General features: G+C 49.1%; 1 protein-coding gene across 1 annotated transcript in view; it reads left to right on the top strand.

The window, feature by feature from the left end:
* Window positions 1-21,921, top strand: part of LOC146869502 (E3 ubiquitin-protein ligase TRIM39-like) — a 153,322-nt gene that overhangs the window by 1,433 nt on the left and 129,968 nt on the right. The window contains exon 2 of the mRNA XM_085601337.1: window positions 8,268-8,363. Coding sequence (XP_085457463.1) covers window positions 8,268-8,363 — 96 coding nt within the window. The remainder of the gene's footprint in view (window positions 1-8,267; window positions 8,364-21,921) is intronic.

Below are 21,921 nucleotides of genomic sequence, written 5' to 3'. Positions count from 1 at the left end.
TCATAGGTAAAGACATTGTAACTTCCACAGAGGATGAAGTTGCAGAGGAGCACAAGGTATGTCTGTGGGTGTTCAGGATTTACTAGTGAATACACTCCTTAAGTATTTATGAGGATACAAAGTACATTTTGGGGTGTTAAGGGATCAAAATTCACACTATGGATCCCATAGAGAAGGGTGCCTAAGAGTACATTGTGTGTATGTGGGTAGCCAGGATTTGCAAGTGAAGACACACTGTGAGTCCAAAAGAGCACTACAAGGAATATATGTAATCTTTCAGGGATCACAGGTTGTATACGTACTGTGTGCTCTTGGGCACCCTTCTCTTTAGGACCCTCAGGGTGAACTTTGATCCATTAACAACCCAAACATACTTTGTATCCTCTTAAAGATTTAATGAATAACTTGTGAATCCTGAGAATCCACAAATAGCCCCGTCTTCTTACTCTGTGGAACCCTGTTTGAGTCTGATCTCTAGTTGTCTGTTCTCTGTCGCAGACCCTATATGAGGCAGGTCTCTGTTTGTCTGTTCTCTGTTGCAGTCCCTGTATGAGGCTGGTCTCTGTTCGTCTGTTCTCTGTCGCAGACCCTATATGAAGCTGGTCTCTGTTTGTCTGTTCTCTGTTGCAGTCCCTGTATGAGGCTGGTCTCTGGTTGTCTGTTCTCTGTTGCAGTCCCTGTATGAGGCTGGTCTCTGGTCATCTGTTCTCTGTTGCAGACCCTGTATGAGGCTGGTCTCTGTTCGTCTGTTCTCTGTCGCAGACCCTGTATGAGGCTGGTCTCTGGTTGTCTGTACTCCGTTGCAGACCCTGTATGAGCTTGGTCTCTGGTCTTCTGTTCTCTGTTGCAGACGCTGTATGAGGCTGGTCTCTGGGTGTCTGTTCTCTGTTGCAGACCCTGTATGAGGCTGGTGTCTTGTTTTGTTCTCTGTTGCAGACCCTGTTTGAGGCTGGTCTCTGGTCATATGTTCTCTGATGCACACCCTGCATGAGGCTGGTCTCTGGGTGTCTGTTCTCTGTTGCAGACCCTGTATGAGGCTGGTCTCTGGTTGTCTGTTCTCTGTTTCACACCCTGTATGAGGCTGGTCTCTGGGGGTCGTCTGTTATCTGTTGCAGACTCTGTTTGAGGCTGGTGTCTGGTTGTCTGTTCTCTGTTGCAGACCCTGTATCAGGCTGGTCTCTGGGGGTTGTCTGTTCTTTGTTGCAGGCCCTGTATGAGGCTGGTCTCTGGTCGTCTGTTCTCTGTTGCAGACCCTGTATGAGGCTGGTCTCCGGACATCTGTTCTCTGTTGCAGACCCTGTATGAGGCTGGTCTCTAGTTGTCTGTTCTCCGTTGCAGACCCTGTATGAGGCTGGTCTCTGGTTGTCTGTTCTGTGTTGTAGACCCTGTACGAGACTGGTGTCTGGTTATCTGTTCTCTGTTACAGACCCTGTATGAGGCTGGTCTCCGGTCATCTGTTCTCTGTTGCAGACCCTGTATGAGGCTGGTCTCTGGTCGTCTGTTGCAGACCATGTATGAGGCTGGTCTCTGGTTGTCTGTTCTGTGTTTTAGACCTTGAATGAGGCTGGTCTCTGGTTGTCTGTTCTCTGTTACAGACCCTGTATGAGGTTGGTCTCTGGTTGTCTGTTCTCTGTTGCAGACCCTGTATGAACCTGGTTTCTGGCTCTGTTCTCTGTTGCAGACCCTGTATGAGACTGGTCTCTGGTTGTCTGTTCTCTGTTGCAGACCCTATATGAGGCTGGTCTCTGGTTTAGTTCTCAGGTACAGACCCTGTATGAGCCTGGTTTCTGGTTCTCTTCTCGGTTACAGACCCTGTTTGAGGCTGGTCTCTAGTTGTCTGTTATGTGTTGTAGACCCTGTATGAGGCTGGTGTCTGGTTGTCTGTTCTCTGTTACAGACCCTGTATGAGGCTGGTCTCCGGTCATCTGTTCTCTGTTGCAGACCCTGTATGAGGCTGGTCTCTGGTTGTCTGTTCTCTGTTTCTGACCCTGTATGAGGCTGGTCTCTGGTTGTCTGTTCTCTGTTGCAGACCCTGTATGAGCCTGGTTTCTGGTTCTGTTCTCTGTTGCAGACCCTGTATGAGGCTGGTCTCTGGTTGTCTGTTGTCTGTTTCAGACCCTACATGAGGCTGGTCTCTGGTTTAGTTCTCAGGTACAGACCCTGTATGATCCTGGTTTCTGGTTATGTTCTCTGTTACAGACCCTGTATGAGGCTGGTCTCCGGTCATCTGTTCTCTGTTGCAGACCCTGTATGAGGCTGGTCTCTGGTTGTCTGTTCTCCGTTTCTGACCCTGTATGAGGCTGGTCTCTGGTTGTCTGTTCTGTGTTGTAGACCCTGTATGAGGCTGGTCTCCGGTCATCTGTTCTCTGTTGCAGACCCTGTATGAGGCTGGTCTCTGGTTGTCTGTTGTCTGTTTCAGACCCTACATGAGGCTGGTCTCTGGTTTAGTTCTCAGGTACAGACCCTGTATGAGCCTGGTTTCTGGTTCTCTTCTCGGTTGCAGACCCTGTCTGAGGATGATCTCTAGTTGTCTGTTCTGTGTTGTAGACCCTGTATGAGGCTGGTGTCTGGTTGTCTGTTCTCTGTTACAGACCCTGTATGAGGCTGGTCTCCTGGTCATCTGTTCTCTGTTGCAGACCCTGTATGAGGCTGGTCTCTGGTTGCCTGTTCTCTGTTTCTGACCCTGTATGAGGCTGGTCTCTGGTTGTCTTTTCTGTGTTGTAGACCCTGTATGAGGCTGGTCTCTGGTTGTCTGTTCTCTGTTACAGACCCTGTATGATGCGGGTCTCTGGTTGTCTGTTCTCTGTTGCAGACCCTGTATGAGCCTGGTTTCTGGTTCTGTTCTCTGTTGCAGACCCTGTATGAGGCTGGTCTCTGGTTGTCTGTTCTCTGTTGCAGACCCTACATGAGGCTGGTCTCTGGTTTAGTTCTCAGGTACAGACCCTGTATGAGCCTGGTTTCTGGTTCTCTTCTCGGTTGCAGACCCTGTCTGAGGATGGTCTCTAGTTGTCTGTTCTGTGTTGTAGACCCTGTATGAGGCTGGTCTCTGGTTGTCTGTTCTCTGTTACAGACCCTGTATGAGGTTGGTCTCTGGTTGTCTGTTCTCTGTTGCAGACCCTGTATGAACCTGGTTTCTGGCTCTGTTCTCTGTTGCAGACCCTGAATGAGGCTGTTCTCTGGTCCTCTGTTAGAAATGAAAACTCAGTGCAAACTTGACATTGATTTATGGATGTAGAGCTTTGTGGTGTGAGTGAAGACTGTGGAGTGATTGTCTAAAGATAAACAGGGGTTTTCCCTATTTGCTTCCTCAAGGGGTGTATTTATTTTACTGTTAATACGCCACGTCTAAATGTTGCCATGCATTTAGGCGCAAAGTGCTGCGCAGTCTTTACCATTTAGCAATAAGTGCCGATGATGAAGCTACTTTACCTGGGATTCTGGACCTAGGCCCAAACAGGCCTAAAGTACTGACACCACTGTCTGTGTCCTTGCCCATGATACTTGAGACTGGTACCTACAATCTGGATATGTGTGGCCGGTACTTACATTCCTGATATGTATGACTGGTACTTACAATCAGTATAATATGCGCCCATACATACAATATTGTATTGTTGTGTTATGTGGATTTGTGGAGCGCGGCTCATCACCCGTGCTGGTATCCAGGCACTGAGTGGGGCAGGCCTGAGGGGGGACGAGGAGATCATGTCTGTTTCGTCTGGAGGAGCCATGTCTTGAGGTTCCTTCTGAAGTCCATGAGTGAGGGGGAGGTTGTGAGGTGTTGCAGGAGGTCATTCCACGTCTTGAGGTTCCTTCTGAAGTCCATGAGTGAGTGGGAGGTTGTGAGGTGTGGCAGGAGGTCATTCCACGTCTTGAGGTTCCTTCTGAAGTCCATGAGTGAGGGGAGGTTGTGAGGTGTTGCAGGAGGACATTCCACGTCTTGAGGTTCCTTCTGAAGTCCATGAGTGAGGGGGAGGTTGTGAGGTGTGGCAGGAGGTCATTCCACGTCTTGAGGTTCCTTCTGAAGTCCATGAGTGAGGGGGAGGTTGTGAGGTGTTGCAGGAGGTAGTTCCACGTCTTGAGGTTCCTTCTGAAGTCCATGAGGGAAGGGGAGGTTCTGAGGTGTTGCAGGAGGTCATTCCACGTCTTGAGGTTCCTTCTGAAGTCCATGAGGGAGGGGGAGGTTCTGAGGTGTTGCTGGAGGTCGTTCCATGTCATGGCTGCGAGGTATGAGAGGGAGCGTCCTCCGCTTCTGGCCTTCTTGATGAGAGGGAGGTGAGCTCTTGTCAGGGACACAGATCGAAGGTGTCTGGTGGGTTGGTAGAAGTTGAGGCGGTGCTTGAGGTAAGCTGGACCGATGCTGTTGCGCGCTTTATGGGCTTGGGTGAGTAGCTTGTACTTCCATCTTTCGTGGACTAGGAGCCAGTGGAGATTGTTGAGGTGCAGAGAGATGTTCAGAATGAGTCTGGCAGATGCTTTCTGCTTGGTTTGGAGTCGGCGTAGGACATGGGCTGGGATTCTGAAGTAGAGTGTATTTCCGTAGTCAAGTCTGCTTGTGATAAGTAGCTGGGTGACTGTGAGAAGTTGCCCTGGCATATGCTGTCCTCTACGGGACACCTTGCACCAGTCCAGTTCGACTCTTATGGTGATAGGTTAAAAGACAACCTTTAAAGAAAGCTATCCTAGTGGTAGCTGTGGAGAGCAGCCTTCAGGCTAAGTCTTGAAGGAGTGTTAAGCTTATTGTTTTACCATAGATAACTTCTTGAATGACCAAATGAAAGAGTAGTCCACACAGGTATATATTCAAAATATATGTATTTATTCTAAGAACAATCCCACTAGTCTCTTTATGAGGCTGGAGGTAAAGATACAATTCAATAAAGCATTTATAAACACAATAAATAGCACTGGAATCACAGGGCTCCAGGGGGGGACCAAACTATATATTAAAAAAGTGGTATAAGAACCACAACAGTTCTACAGACAGTGCCTAGGGCACTTAGGGTCGCTGGCCCCTTACAAAACCACCCAAGGTAGTGAGGAAGGGGACCCATGGGAGACGCGTGCAGTGGTGCAAACTACTGTCAGGATCTCTATTAAACCCTATGGGAAATGTCGCGGTTGGAAATTACAAGAATCTAAACACTTCTAGCAGGAGCTCAAGTTCAGGAGTTTAAAGTTAAGCTCTTGGAGGGCCCACACCCTGAAAGTACCGAGGTACCACTGTTACCTGCCCCAGGGAAGCCGGTTGCATAGGTCGGTTTCGGTGTCGGGTCGATGTCTCGCTTTCAATGGGAAAACGTGAAGAACTTTTGCTTGCGTGAAGCGTCGTCGATGTCGTGCAGATTGAAGATGTAGATCTTGAAGGGAAGGACCTGAAAGCAGAGGGGACAGAGTCTGGGTCACGGCACAGTGACCAGGCGGCTCAGGAGAAAGAGCCCTTCAATGTCGGGTGCTTCTAGGTTGAAGACGGGTAGCTTGGATCAGCAGCCACGGGCTCCAGGAGATGTCAAGGAAGGCCAGCTGCTGGAGGGTGACTGTCCCATGAAGGATGAGGGTCACTGCGGTGTTAGTGTCCGGATTGGATCCACTAAGTCTTGGCAACCACAACCCACGCAAGGATCAAGAAGCAGCTACGGTGCAGACCCACGAGATCTGAGCGAGGTCTCCAGCAAGGAGACTGAAGAGCAGGCCTGGAGCAATCAGGGGAACTCTTGAAAGTGAAGATTGACCTACGCCAGGGCCCACCAGTCGAGAGACAAGGGACCGCGGGAGGCAGCAATTTGGCGTGCGTAAAGATGCGCCCACGGGTCGCTGGAGCGGGCTAGGGCATCGATCTTTGGCACAGATGATGCTGAGAGGTTGGCTCAATAATGGGCCAAAGCACAACTTCCCCACTCGTCGGGTTTGTGTGCTGTGCAAGAGGTGGCTGGTGTCCTGGGGTATTGGGTATCTCGGCACCCACGGGGTCCACGGTGCTCAGCCTTGCTGTGCACACTCACTGGCCTCTGGGATGCTTGGGAACCCACCTCATGGTATGCAGAAATCTTCGTTGTTCGTAGGAGCAGTGGAGTTCCAACCGGGTCACTTGCAGTGTTACAGGTGCCTGCCAAGCAGGGGGTAACTCCTTTACCCCAAGGGAGATTTCTTCATTCAGCTGTGCGGCAGCTCGTAGAAGGTTCAAGTCTTTGAAGTCCAAGATTAATCTGAGGCTCTGGGGACCCTGCACCCACCTTTATCCAGAGATTAGGGGAGTGTCTGAATCAGAGCCCACCAATGAGAGTTCAGGCGGGATAAGGTGGCTACACCCTCTCCCCTTTGTGTGTTTTCCCGCCTGGGCAGGGGACAGGATGCCCCTGAGCCAGTTCGAGGCGGTGTATGCAGAATTAGGCACTGGAGAAGCCTACGTGCAAGTTTGAAAGACATCCTAAGGTGCACCCACCCAGTTCCAATCCATATAGTCTGTCTGGGGAGGTGGGAACACCTCCCTGAAACAAGATCCCTATTGTCCAGCTGCCGTGGCTGGAGTTCTGCCCAGCAACAGGCAGCCAGAGTCGTGTGGGTGGCGGGTAGCATCCATTTTGTACTACGTGTGCTCTTTTAAATTGGTGTCTAAATTCTGCCGCTTTTACCATATAACCCCTCTAGCAGGGGGGAATCATGCCCTCACTCCCATGGCTGGATTGGGGGTATGATTCCACGATGTTTGACACCAAACATGACATGGTTCTGTGCAGCCACTCTCAAGTTATCACGCTATCGCGATTACTTATAATGCGGTTAAGAGTATATGGTATGGCTGCACTACAAACAACCTCGCAGTAGTTTTAATGAAAGTTGCAGAGGGGCCCTACTCAGGTAGGGGTTCCCCCTCACACACATCTCAGCACCCTGCCTTGTAGGATTAGCAAGGCCTGCTTTAGGGGTGGCCTATGAGAATATATGTGTTGTAAATAGGTGGGATACAGGGTACCTATATCCCCGTAAGGGGTGCAAGCACCACCTTACCCAGATTACAGTAGTGGTCTGGTGGTGTCAGTTTGTATGGCTGTCCCAGGGTGGCACAATATGTGCTGCAGCCCCTGGTAGGCCTCTGAGGGACCCATGCCCTGGGTACCTAGGGTACTATCTACAAGGGGCTGATAGGGTGTCCTCAGTATCCAATTGGTATGTACCTAGGGTACTCACATCGGTTTAGAGAGGAAGCAGATAGGCTGGGGTCCTGGATAGCAGGGCCACAGCCTGGCTAGAGTAAAAAAACAGTCAAAACATCAGCAAAAAGTTGGGGGCAACTATGCAGTCGATGCCACTCTCCTACAGTGACTGTTTCTCTGGTGTTAAGTGGTGTCCACTTGAAAATCTTGTGCAGCGTTCACAGGATGAAGAAACATCATGAGGCGATGGCGTAGATCAGTCTGCTCATGGAGAGGTTGGTGTGCAGTATGACCCCGAGGTTCTTGCAATGGTACGTAAGGGTGGGTGGGGGCCAAGTTCGGAGGGCCACCAAGAGGCATCCCAGGAGGAGTGGTTGTTCACGATGATAAGGTCCAATGTTTTGTCTATGTTGAGCTGGAGGCAGTTGTTTTTCATCCAAGCAGCAACGTTGTGTCTGCAGTTTGCGAAGTTCGCTTTGGTGGTCCTGGTTGAGCCTGTAAGAATACTATGTTGATGCCATGGTCTGTGACGCTACCCGCGAGAGGCATCCTGTAGACCTTGTAGATTGTCAAGTAGGGCCTCGGGGGGGCACGGCTTCTGTCGGTGGGAAGATCAGTGAATGGGAAAAACCCGGGCGGGAATACCTGGTTGAGAAAAACCGGGAGCGAAAACCTGGGCAGCGGCGGTGTCACTTGGTCAAACGGCAGCAGCTGGATCAGGCTGGAACAAGCAGGAACTGGAGTCCACAGGCAAGTGGCGGGCTAGGCTTGATTGGTACTCACAAGTCTGGGGGCCTAATTTACAAAGGTAAACTTAGACCAAAAGTTTAAGTTTAGACCTGAAGTCTAAAGTTTGGACCTAAAGTTTAACTTTACTGGTAATAAAGTTAGACTTTTGGTCTAAGTTTTGACCAAAAGTCTAACTTAGACCAAAAGTCTAACTTAGACTATTAGTAAAGTTAGACTTTTGGTCTAAACATCAACTTGTGGTCTAAGTTTATCTTTGTTAATCGGGCCCAGGGCTTGTGCAGTTGCCCCTTTAGTGATTCTTTTCTGTAAGTGACACCACGCCCTATCTAACTTTACATATTTCTTGCACTCTCATCTCTGCAGGTAAAACTTCAGGAGTGGCGGCGTCTTCTGAAGAAAGAGGAGGAATATATTCTGGAGTCTAAAGTCAAGGAAGGGGAACAATATAAAACCATGAGGGTGAGTGCCAGCAGTGAGTCCTGTGCGCCTGTTCATGTCTGTGCATTTGTCTATGCGTGGACCTGTTAAGGTTACAAACATACAGAAACCGACGAGTCACCCAAAAGAATGGGTTATCATCCCCGCCAGGTAAAATCACTGACCGGAGTCACTGCCATGGTTATTGGGGCTCAATTTGCCAAGGATTTGTCCTAGAATAAGCACACTGTAGTCTGCTCAAATGCTTTTTTTACAACAGAACTTTTCCCTGTTCCTAAATGCTGTTGGCGGCCGACTGAAGATCGGACAGAAATGTCAATGTACTACGTTTCAACATAACAGTAAGTGTGCGCCTACATTGAACCTAGCCGCCGTGTAACTTATAATCTGTAAAATAGACAAAAACACTATTTACTCTGCTGACCGTAGGGTATTATTTAAATGGTGTGTATTAGTGTGTGTATATACAGTTGTGGCATTTTCAGCTGTGAGTATGTACTAGTTTGTCTGAGCATGTTCTCGCTTATGTGTGCATGTCTTAGGATGTATTCATATATGGATGGCCCATGAATTCTCTCTGGGAGCGCATTCCTGTCTGCTCATCGCTGTTTTTAAGGACATAGATAAGTGTGTGTGTGTGTGTGTGTGTGTGCATGCATGGATGTTGAGCCATGCAAATGCATGTGCGCATTTATGTGTATGTGTGTTAGGGGGTTTGTGTATGCTTTGGTCTGGATTTATCTTCTGTGAGTTTGTACTTGCATATAAGAATGCCTGTCTATAGGTTTGCATATTGCAAGGTCTGGTAGTGTTTGTGAGTATGTAAGTACATGTGTGCCTCTATGAGTGTGTGCTCTGTGAGTACGTGTATGCATGGGTGTGACTATGTGATAGTGGGCATTTGTTAGTTGTGTATGCACTGTTTAGAAATATTAATCTCTGAGTTTGTACAAGCATCTATGCATCTGTGAGAGCGCACACTAATGTGTGCATCTGTATGAGTGTGTGCCTCTGTGAGGTTATGTATGGATGGAGCGGAGATATCCATCTGTGAGTATGTGCATGCATCTATGCCTCTGTGAGTGCGCCCACTAATGAGCGCATCTGTGGGAATGTGTGCCTCTGTGAGGTTATGTATGCATGGAGCGGAGATATCTATCTGTGAGTATGAGCATGCATCTATGCCTCTGTGAGTGCGCACACTAATGTGCGCATCTGTGTGAATGTGTGCCTCTGTGAGGTTATGTATGCACGGAGCGGAGATATCTATCTGTGAGTATGAGCATGCATCTATGCCTCTGTGAGTGCGCCCACTAATGAGTGCATCTGTGTGAATGTGTGCCTCTGTGAGGTTATGTATGCACGGAGCGGAGATATCCATCTGTGAGTATGTGCATGCATCTATGCATCTGTAAGTGCACCCACTAATGTGTGCTTCTGTATGTGTGTGTGCCTCTGTGAGGTTATGTATGCACACAGCGGAGGTATCCATCTGTGAGTATGTGCATGCATCTATGCCTCTGTGAGTGCGCACACTAATGTGTGCTTCTGTATGAGTGTGTGCCTCTGTGAGGTTATGTATGCACACAGCGGAGGTATCCATCTGTGAGCATGTGCATGCATCTATGCCTCTGTGAGTTTGCACACTAATATGCGCATCTGTGTGAATGTGTGCCTCTGTGAGGTTATGTATGCACACAGCGGAGGTATCCATCTGTGAGTATGTGCATGCATCTATGCCTCTGTGAGTGCGCACACTAATGTGTGCTTCTGTATGAGTGTGTGCCTCTGTGAGGTTATGTATGCACACAGCGGAGGTATCCATCTGTGAGTATGTGCATGCATCTATGCCTCTGTGAGTGTGCACACTAATGTGCGCATATGTGTGCCTCTGTGAGGTTATGTATGCACACAGCGGAGGTATCCATCTGTGAGTATGTGCATGCATCTATGCCTCTGTGAGTGTGCACACTAATGTGCGCATCTGTGTGAATGTGTGCCTTTGTGAGGTTATGTATGCACACAGCGGAGGTATCCATCTGTGAGTATGTGCATGCATCTATGCCTCTGTGAGTGTGCACACTAATGTGTGCATCTGTGTGAATGTGTGCCTTTGTGAGGTTATGTATGCATGGAGCGGAGATATCCATCTGTGAGTATGTACATGCATCTATGCATCTGTGAGTGCGCACACTAATGTGCGCATCTGTGTGAATGTGTGCCTCTGTGAGGTTATGTATGCATGGAGCGGAGATATCTATCTGTGAGTATGAGCATGCATCTATGCCTCTGTGAGTGTGCACACTAATGTGCGCATCTGTGTGAATGTGTGCCTCTGTGAGGTTATGTATGCATGGAGCGGAGATATCTAACCGTGAGTATGAGCATGCATCTATGCATCTGTAAGTGCACCCACTAATGTGTGCTTCTGTATGAGTGTGTGCCTCTGTGAGGTTATGTATGCACACAGCGGAGGTATCCATCTGTGAGTATGTGCATGCATCTATGCCTCTGTGAGTGTGCACACTAATGTGCGCATCTGTGTGAATGTGTGCCTTTGTGAGGTTATGTATGCATGGAGCGGAGATATCCATCTGTGAGTATGTACATGCATCTATGCACCTGTAAGTGCACACACTAATGTGCGCATCTGTATGAGTGTGTGCCTCTGTGAGGTTATGTATGCACACAGCGGAGGTATCCATCTGTGAGCATGTGCATGCATGTATGCATCTGTGTGCAAGTGTGATCGTGCATTTGTGCATATGTATGAGTGCGTGCCTCTGTACGTTTGAATATGCATGTGTTAGAACACCGTTCTGAGAGCCACACAGTTACTGGGCCCAACCAAGGTGTCTGAGGCCTTTTACTCCTGATGTCCCGGGGCCCATAGTGTAGCTTAAGCAGTCAAGGCTCCTTTGGGGGAAGCTCAGATGCAGATCAGTGAACATGACTCATAGTTCATTGTGTGAGCAGTGCGAACAATAAATCAATGTCCTGTCAAATACTTGTTTTTATATAAAAAGAAGGTTTTTAATTCTAACTCTACTGAAACAAAGGTAAACAACATTCGAAAGCAACATCACAAAACCCTTGAGGTTGGGGCTCTAGTAGTTGTCAAGCCACTCCCTGTCTTCTCGCCTCTAGTGCAACGGGCTCAGTGTTATTCCCTGTTAGACCTGGTGCCACTTCCATTTTTTACCGATTGCCTACTCTGTTTTTGATCTATTTTGCTGGTTTAGATGCTTTGGGCACTGTGCCACTGCTATTCAGTACCACAGTGCGAGTTCTCGCTATGTTAAATTGATGTTTTGATTAGTGACTCCATGATTGACTTATTTGGTTTACTGGCAGACCCTCGTATCGTGCACTGCGTGTGCCCACGGTTTGTAAATCAAATGCTGCTGGTGGGTGTGAGAAGTTGGCCTGAAATATGCTGTCCACTAGTTCTAGTGGGCACCTTGTATCAGTCCAAACAACCCCTCATGGTGAGTCGGTTAAAGACAAACTTTACTGAAAGCTATCCTAGTGGTAGCTATGGAGAGCAGCCTTCAGGCTAAGTCTTGAAGGAATGTAAAGCAGCTTGTTTTACCAGTCTAAAATCTCTTGAATGATCAAATGAAAAGACAACCACACCAGGTATATATTTAAAATATATGTATTTAAGATAAAACACACCCCTCTAGTCTCTTTATGAGGCTGGAGTTCGAAGTTCTTAATTTACAAGTTAGCAATCAACAGTAATAGCACAAATACACGTTTGGGCCTTAGGGGCGTACCAAACCATATACCAATAAAGTGGTATAAGAACCATGACTGAACTAGACACAAGGCCTAGAGCCTGTAGAATCGCTGGGACCCCAAGGAACCACCCAAGGTAGTGACGCCTGGGGACCCACGGGGGCCGTGTGCAGTGTGTAAACACAACCGCGGGTTCCCGTTAGCTTCTATGGGCAATGTTGCGGTTGGAAATGTAAAGATAAGGACACTTAGCATCGAGTTAGGACCAAACCCTTTTGGACTTAAGAAGTTCTAGGGCTAGCACCCACGGGAGCACCCGAGTACTCGTGTTACCTCACCCAGGGAAGTCGGGTGCATAGGTGTCTTTTGGTGTCGGGTCGCGTCGTCGATTTCAATGGCAACTGGCGAAGAAGTGCTGCTGCCGTGAAGAGGAGAAGTGCCCGAAGAGATCCAAGCCTGGATCTAGGATGGAAGGAACCTGAAAGCAGAGGGGACAGAGTCAGAGTCACTTGCCAGTGGCCGAGGGCAGGATGGACCAATGGCCACAGATGTCGGGTGCTTCAGGTGAGTTGACGGGTGTCTTGACTCTTCATCCATGAGGTCCAGGTGGCGCCGATGACGACCAGGAGCTGGATTCGAGCTGTCCCACGAAGTCTGTCGAGTGCTGCGGTGTCGGCGAGCAGAATGGACCCAACAAGCCTTGGCAACAGCAAGTCTTGTGGAAAGAGAAGAAGGACGTCGGTGCAGACCAGCAAGGTCTGAGGGACTCACCCAGCGAGCGTAAGTCGGGGCACGTCTGGAGCAACCAGTAAAGCCCAAGCAGAAGAGGAGTTGCCTTCGTGGGGACTCACTAGCCAGCAGGCTAGCGATCGCGAAGGAACCTCGAGCGGTCGCACTGGATCCCAGCCCATCGGTCACTCGTGGAGTGGAGGCCGGAGATCTTCGGTGCAGTCAGTGCTCAAGGCTGGGGCTACTCTGAGCCCAAAGTAGAACTTCAAGGATAAACAGGAAGTCGATGTACCAGCAATAGTACGCGGTGCCCAGGGGTCACGGTTCCTCGTCACCCACGATAGCCACGGCCCTCAACTTTGCTGTGGACTCAGGGTAGCCTTGGGAATTCAGGAAATCCACCTCTGGTGATGCAGAGACTTTGGCGTCCAATGGGAGCTTTAGAATTGCAGACCAGACAGTTGCTTCTTTGGTGCCTGCCAAGCAGGGGAGTCACTCCTTGACCCCAAGGGAGATTTCTTCAGTCTTCTAGTCAGGATAGAACGTCGAAGGTCCAGGATATATGTCGCAGAGTTTCGTGCAGGGTAATCTAAAGTCGCAGGGACTGGGTTCCCATACTTATACAAAGTTTGGGGGTTGGACATACTCTAGGGACCCACCTATGGGAGGGTTTGGAAAGAGTGGTGGTTACACCCATTTCCTTTGTTCAGTTTCACACCAGAGCAGGGGCAGGTAGCCCCTGCAACCGGTTTGAACTGGACTATGCACAGGGACACCAAGTGTGCCCCCAGTGCAGGACTTCAAAGCACCAGAGAGTGCTCCCGCCCAGCCACAATACACATCTGCCTGTCTGGGGAGGTGGTTACACCTCCCTGGGACAGGAAACCTATTGTCCAGGCCTCCTCTGCTGGAGTTTCGGTCAGCAGCAGGAGGCCAGACCCGTGTCTGTGGCAGATGCATCCATTTTGTGATGCCAGGGCTGTAGAAAGTCCTACCGGGTTAGACCAGTGTGAACATGTCTCTCCCTCTAGAAGGGTGGAATGCTACCCCCGCCGCCAGAACTGGCGGGGGGTAGTATTCCAAAGCGCTTGACACCAAACACGACATGTTTCCGTGCAGCCATCCCAAAGTTAGCATTTACCGCAAGGTTATAATGCACTTAAGAGTATATGGTCAGGCTGCACCACAAACAGCATCAGAGGAGGTACTCCGAATGCTGCAGAGGGGCTCTGCTCATGCAGGGGCACCCTCTCACATAAAAACCAAGCAGTCTGCCTTCAGGATTGTCAAGGCCTGGCATAGGAGTGACTTAAAGGTTTTATATGTGTGTGCAATGGTGGTGATATAGGTAGCCTATACCAGTGTAAGGGGTGCAAGCACACCCTTACTCAGGCTGCTGGACCATTTTGGAGTGCATCCCAGGGGTGGCATATTACATGCTTCAGCCCCTGGTAGGCCGCTGAGGTACCTATGCTCTAGGTACATAGTATACCATATACTAGGGGCTTATAAGGCACTCCAGAATCCAATTAGATATGTACCTAATATACATGCAAACCATTTTAGAGAGGAAGCAGCTATGCTGGGGTCCTGATTAGCAGGGCCACAGCCAGACTAAGGTCGAAAAACAGTGAAACACCAGCAAAAAGTGGGGTACCCATGTTAAGCAGATCCTACACTCCTACACAACCCCCCTCCCCCAAACGCTGGGACATTAAACTAACCATGACCAGTTGAGTCTTCATGTTCTAAGTGGAAATACCTAGAGAGTCCATCTGCATTGGCATGGTTACTCCCAGGTCTATGTTCCACTGTAAAGTCCATCCCCTGTAGGGAAATGGACCACCTAAGCAGTTTGGGGTTTTCATCCTTCATTTGTTTTAGCCATAAGAGAGGCTTATGGTCTGTCTTGTCAAGGAAGTGAGTACCAAACAAGTATGGCCTCAACTTCTTCAGAGCCCAAACCACAGCAAAGGCCTCCCTCTCAATGGCTGACCAACGTTTCTCTCAAGGGGTCAGCCTTCTGCTTATGAAAGCTACTGGCTGATCCTGACCTTCATCATTCAATTGTGACAGCACAGCTCCAACCCCCAATTCAGATGCATCTGTTTGGAAAATGAACTTCTTGGAGTAGTCAGGACTCTGCAGAATGGGAGCAGTGCACATGGCCTGCTTCAGGTCATCAAATACCTTTTGACAGCTAGCTGTCCACTGAACCTTTTTGGGCATATTTTTAGAAGTTAAGTCATTCAGGGGTGTCACTATTGATCCATACCCCATGACAAATCTCCTGTAGTACCCAGTCAGGCCTAAGAAGGCTCTCACTTGAGTCTGGGTAGTTGGAGCAACCCAGTCCATGATGGTCTGGATTTTGCTCTGTAGTGGTTGAACGTGACCTCCACCTACAAGGTGGCTCAGGTACACAACCTGACTCTGTCCTATCTGGCACTTAGTAGCCTTGACTGTTAGGCCGGCTTTTTGCAGGGCCTCCAAAACATTCCTCAGGTAGACCAGGTGATCCCCCCAGGGGGAGCTAAAGACAGCAATATCATCTAGATATGTTATGTTATGTTATCTGGTGTTTTATTGAGCGCTCAGCTACTCAAGCAGAGTGTCCCGGCGCTGTGTACTGCTGGGGAACCCATCCTGGCTTTCCCTGTGAGATGGTCCCTTACTGGGCATCTCCAAGGTGAAGACCAAGCATCCCCGGCGCTGATGGGGCCGTTAGTGGAGATTAAGCAAGCTATTGCCCAGAGTTGCTGAGTGTGATCCATGATTAGAGTAGGCACCGACGCGAGAATTATCGAGTCCGCTGACCTTGGCCCAAGACCCTGCCGCGTCGGGAATCGAACCCTGGTCCCGGGCCGACCTCTGCTTCCGGGTCTGCCGCCTCTAACCAATGAGCCACACCACTCCACTGCTGCACTAAAGTCTTCCAGGCCTGTAAGTACTTGATTTACCAACCTTTGGAAAGTGGCAGGTGCATTCTTCAAACCAAAGGGCATTACCAAAAATTGATAATGCCCACTAGGGGTAGAAAATGCTGTCTTTGGCTTTGCATCATCAACTAGTCTGATCTGCCAGTAGCCAGCTGTCATGTCAAATGTGCTTAGAAACTTGACTGAGGCCAAAGTATCTATTAGCTCATCTGCTCTGGTGATGGGATGGGCATCAGTCCTAGTGACTGCATTGAGACCCCTGTAGTCTACACAAAACCTCATTTCTCTCTTGCCATCTGTGGTGTGAGGTTTAGGGACCAGGACTACTGGACTAGCCCAAGGGCTAACTGAGGGTTCAATCACACCCAAATCCAACATCTTTTGGACTTCTGTCCTTATACAGTCCCTGACATGGTCAGGTTGCCTGTAGATCTTATTCTTCACAGATAGACTGTCCCCAGTGTCCACTTCATGAGTGCACCAGGTGGTCTGACTTGGAGTCAGAGAAAACATATGTCTGAACTGGCTGAGAAGGTTTCTGCAGTCAGTTTGCTGCTGGGCAGTGAGGCTGCCTGCCAAGGCTACACTATCAACTGACCTATCATCAGGGTTCTGAGAAAGCAGGTCAGGGAGTAGGTCACTCTCTTCCTCCTGTCCTTCATCAGTAGCCATGAGCAAGCCCATGTCTGCCCTGTCAACATATGGTTTAAGTCTGTTGACATGAAGTACCCTGTGGGGACTCCTAAAGGTTCCAAGGTCTACCAAGTAGGTAACCTCCCCTTTCTGTTCAACAATTGTATGGGGGCCACTCCATTTGTCCTGGAGGGCTGCTGGGGCCCCAGTCTCCAACACCCACACTTTCTGTCCTGGCTGGTAAACAGTCAGTACAGCCTTTTATTCATGCCAGGCTTTTTGCAGTTTCTGGCTAGCCTCAAGGTTTTTGTTTGCCTTTTTCATGTACTCATCTTTCCCGGAGCGGAGACCAAGTACATAGTCCACTATGTCTTGCTTTGGGGGCTTGAGAGATAACTCCCATCCTTCCTTCACCAAACACAATAGACCCCTGACAGGGTGACCAAACAAAAGTTCAAAAGGGCTGTAACCAACCCCCTTTTGAGGCACCTCCCTGTATGCAAATAAAAGGCAGGGCAAGAGTAGGTCCCATTTTCGCCTAAGCTTCTCTGTGAGTCCTTTAATCATGCCCTTTAAGGTTTTGTTGAATCTCTCAACTAAACCATTGCATTGTGGGTGATAGGGTGTGGTAAACTTGTAGTTCACTCCACTCTCCTTCCACATAGCAGTTAAGTAACTAGACATGAAGTGTGCATCCCTGTCAGATACTACCTCCTTAGGAAAGCCTACTATAGAGAACACACTCAAGAGAGCTCTTGCCACCACAGGTGCTGCAGTGGTCCTTAGGGGAATTGCTTCTGGGTACCTGGTGGCATGATCCACCACACCAGTATAAATCTGTGCCCAGATGCAGTTTGGGGATCCATTGCACCAACAATGTCAATCCCTACCCTTTCAAAGGGCACCCCCACCACAGGTAGTGGTATCAGGGGGGCCTTTGTAGTGCCACCTGCCTTGCCTCTGGCTTGGCAGGTTACACAGGAGCGACAAAAATCCTTTGTCTCTTCAGACATGTGGCACCAGTGAAAGTGAGGGACAATTCCGTCCTAAGTCTTGTTCTGGCCCAGGTGTCCTGCTAGGGGAATATCATGGGCTAGTGTCATTAGGAAACCCCTAAACTTCAGAGGTATAACCAACCTTCTGGATGCAACAGGCTTGGGGTCTCTACTCTCTGAGTAAAGGAGTCCATCATCCCAATAAACGTTATGGGTGCCACTAGCATTCCCAGCAGCCTCATCAGCAGCTTGCTTTCTGAGGGGTTCAAGAGAGGGGCAGGTTTTCTACTCCTGGCTCAGATCAGACCTGGAAGGGCCCCCTGTCCCCAAGAACTCAACCTGGTCAGGTTCAAGCTCCTCTGAGACAGTTCCTTCTTCAGGCTCAAGAACATCTCCCTGAGGAGACTGATCACCATTGTGACACTTGCTCCTGTGTCCCTGAATGCCCAAGCTTCTACTCCATTTATCAAAGGCTGTTGTCTGTATTTGCCCAGATTACTGGGACTCACACAGGGGGGCATATCCATGCCACCATCACAGACAAGCACAGCCGGAGTTGGAACTCTGACTAGGCCAGAGTCCATCTCAGAACCCAGGGTCAATCCTACTACACCCTTATTCTGAACATTGCCACCACCTATTGTAGCTGTACTATGGGGAACAGTTGCCTTACGGGCAATGGTGGCTGGAGTAGATTCTTTGGACTTGGTGCAGTCACAGGTCCAGTGAGTTTTCTGTTTGCAGATTTTGCACCAAGGTTTCTTTTGGCCTTTTCCCTTATTTGACTGTGACTCCCCATTAGAAGAAGATTTTTGGGGCCCTTGAGAAGACTTCTGGTCTTTACCCTTGTCCCCACCCTTGTCAGAGTTCTTAGAATCTTGCTTCTTTGGGTCACCACGTTGGTTCTGTACCTTCTGCCTCACCCTTTTCTGACCCATTTGTCTGCCTTCTTTCCCAATTCTTAGGGAGAGGTCAGATCAGAGTCTACCAGGTACTGGTGTAACAGCTGATTTTGACAGTTATTAAGAATCTGCTCCCTCATTATCAGATTGTACAATCCTATGAAGTCACACACTTTACTGCCCAATAACTAACCTTCCAGAGCCTTAACAGCAGAGTCAACAAAGTCAACCCAGTCTTGATTGTGTGCTTTTTGGGTGTCTCTGAACTTTAACCTGTATTGTTCAGTGGTTAGGCCAAACCCATCTATCAGTGCACTTTTCAAGACTTTGTAATCATCAGCATCCTCTTCTCTTACAGTGAGGAGCTTATCTCTACCTTTGTCTGCAAAGGAGAGCCATAAGATTGCTGCCCACTGACCTTGAGGGAACTTCTGTACTTTACAGGCCCTCTCCAAGGCAGTTATCCATTTGTGGATGTCATCCCCACTCTGGTAGGGGGGGACAATCTTACTTCTTACATCTTACAATCCCTGCACTGGCTTCCGGTCCAGCAGAGGATAGAATTTAAGGCCCTCTGTCTGGTTCACCGGGCTTTTTTTGGGGGTGGTGCTAATGATGGAAGAGAGAGATTCAAACCCTATCTCCCGTCCCGTGCCCAGCGGTCTGCCAATCAGGGTCTTATCTGCATTTCCAGGTTTAAATTGGCTAGATGGGGTGGTCGCTCATTTGGTAGGCGTGCAGCCAGCCTGTGGAACCTTCAGCCTCTGGAATTACGGCTTCAACCTGATTATGTCCTCTTCAGAAAAATGCTAAAACATCACCTATTCAAAACCCAACCATAATCTTATCTGCTTTCCTGCCTCACTACACACACCACAGCGCCAAGACACCTCCGGTATTAGAGCGCTTTAGAAATTTCTTTATACTTATACTTATACTTATACTTAGGTTTCTATGGTCATAAGACCTCTCCCTATCTCTAGGGTAATTGCTGCCACCAAGGGATTCTAGTCCCTCCTTTTTACTGGCTCTGTAGAGCTCTAGGGCTTCCCTTTCTAAGGCCATCTGCTGCTTTCTGAGGTTGAACTTGTCTTGCTCATATGTCAAAAGTCTCTCTCTCCTCTCCTGGGAGGTTTCCCTCCCTCTGTGAGAAGAGACAGAGGTCCCTATAGAGGAGTTAGACTGGACAGATCCCCTTGAGAGAGATCTATCCCTTCTAGCCCTACTTTCAACTCTTCCTGGAGGAATAAAGGAAGGAGAATTATTATCATCCTCCTCATCCTCATCCAGGAGAGCTGGGTTCACCAGATTCTGATCATTGTCATCAGTCTGGTCAGCATTAGAGGTAGGGTCAGGGGAATTTGTACCCCAAGGCCCACCCTCACCTACTGCCCCACCCACACTGCCTACCCCATCAGGCCCACTAGGCCCTGAGATATCATCCAGCTTAAGTATCTTTATGAGCTGCTGGGTGGTTGGGCTTTTGCCTGTCTTCAGCTTCCTAATTGAACATAAGGCCCTAAGCTGTGCAAAGGAGAGATCCTCATATTTATAGGGGAGAAGTCCACTGGCTTCTGGCAGGGACCCACTGGTTCCTGGCTGATTAGGCATTACTAATGTGGTGTGGTGTATTGCACTACCTACACTAGTGTGGCCTACTAAACTCTCTTGAGTTGTAGAAAGGGTGTGCTATCCCTTAACACACAGCTCTAAGTTCAGTAGAACTTACTGTAGCTAAACTTGATATTATATGTACCTAAGGTACCCTTAGTGGTTTTCAGTTGATCAATTCTATTGAGATTATCTGGTAAAACAATAGCAAGCTGGAATCCCACCGCTGCACACCAATGTGAGAAGGTGGCCTGATATATGCTGTCCACTAGTTCTAGTGGGCACCTTGTATCAGTCCAAACAACCCCTTATGGTGAGTCGGTTAAAGAAAACCTTTTGTGAAAGCTATCCTAGTGGTAGCTATGGAGAGCAGCCTTCAGGCTAAGTCTTGAAGGAATGTAAAGAAGCTTGTTTTACAAGTCTATAATCTCTTGAATGATCAAATGAAAGGACAACCACACCAGGTATATATTTAAAATATATGTATTTAAGATAAAACACACCCCTCTAATCTCTTTATGAGGCTGGAGTTCGAAGTGCTTAATTTACAAGTTAGCAATCAACAGTAATAGCACAAATACACGTTTGGGCCCTAGGGGCGTACCAAACCATATACCAATAAAGTGGTATAAGAACCACGACTGAATTAGACACAAGGCCTAGAGCTTGTAAAATCGCTGGGACCCCAAGGAACCACCCAAGGTAGTGACGCAGGGGACCCACGGGGGCTGTGTGCAGTGTGTAAACACAACCGCGGGTTCCCGTTAGCTTCTATGGGCAATGTCGCGGTTGGAAATTTAAAGATTAGGGACACTTACGATCGAGTTAGGACCAAATCCTTTTGGACTTAAGAAGTTCTAGGGCTAACACCCACGGGAGCACCGGAGTACTCGTGTTACCTCACCCAGGGAAGTCAGGTGCATAGGTGTCTTTTGGTGTCGGGTCCCGTCGTCGATTTCAATGGCAGCTGGCGAAGAAATGCTGCTGCCGTGAAGAGGAGAAGTGTCCGAAGAGATCCAAGCCTGGATCTAGGATGGAAGGAACCTGAAAGCAGAGGGAACAGAGTCTGGGTCACTTGCCAGTGACCGAGGGCAGGATGGACCAATGCCCACAGGTGTTGGGTGCTTCAGGTGAGTTGACGGGTGTCTTGACTCTTCAGACACGAGGTCCAGGAGACGTCGATGATGATCAGGAGCTGGATTCGAGCTGTCCCACGAAGTTTGTCGAGTTCTGCGGTGTCGGCGACCAGAATGGACCCAACAAGCCTTGGCATCGGCAAGTCTCGTGTAAAGAGAAGAAGGATGTTGGTGCAGACCAGCAAGGTCTGAGGGACTCACCCAGCAAGGGTAATTCGGGGCACGTCTGGAGCAACCATGAAAGCCCAAGCAGAAGAGGAGTTGCCTACGGGGGACCCACTAGCCAACGGGCTAGCGATCGTGAAGGAGCCTCGTGCAGTCGCACTGGAACCCGGCCCACAGGTCACTCCTGGAGTGGAGGCCGGAGATCTTCGGTGCAGTCAGTGCTCAAGGCTGGGACTACTCGGAGCCCAAAGCAGAACTTCAAGGATAAACAGGAAGTTGATGTACCAGCAATAGTACGCGGTGCCCAGGGGTCACGGTTCGTCGTCACCCACGATAGCCACGGGCCTCAGATTTGCCGTGGACTCAGGGTAACCTCGGGGAAGTCAGGAAATCCACCTCTGGTGATGCAGAGACTTCGGCGTCCAACGGGAGCTTTGGAATTGCAGACCGGACAGGGGAGTCACTCCTTGACCCCAAGGGAGATTTCTTCAGTCTTCTAGTCAGGATAGAACGTCGAAGGTCAACGATATATGTTGCAGAGTTTCGTCCAGGGTAATCTAAAGTCGCAAGGACTGGGTTCCCATACTTATACAAAGTTTGGGGGTGGACATACTCTAGAGACCCATCTATGGGAGGGTTTGGAAAGAGGGGTGGTTACACCCATTTCCTTTGTCCAGTTTCACGCCAGAGCAGGGGCAGGTAGCCCCTGCAACTGGTTTGAACTGGAC

This window comes from Triturus cristatus, chromosome 1_1 (genome assembly GCF_964204655.1).
Source record: "Triturus cristatus chromosome 1_1, aTriCri1.1, whole genome shotgun sequence".
Classification (NCBI taxonomy): Eukaryota; Metazoa; Chordata; class Amphibia; order Caudata; family Salamandridae; genus Triturus; species Triturus cristatus.
This window is presented reverse-complemented; position numbering and strand designations above follow the sequence as displayed.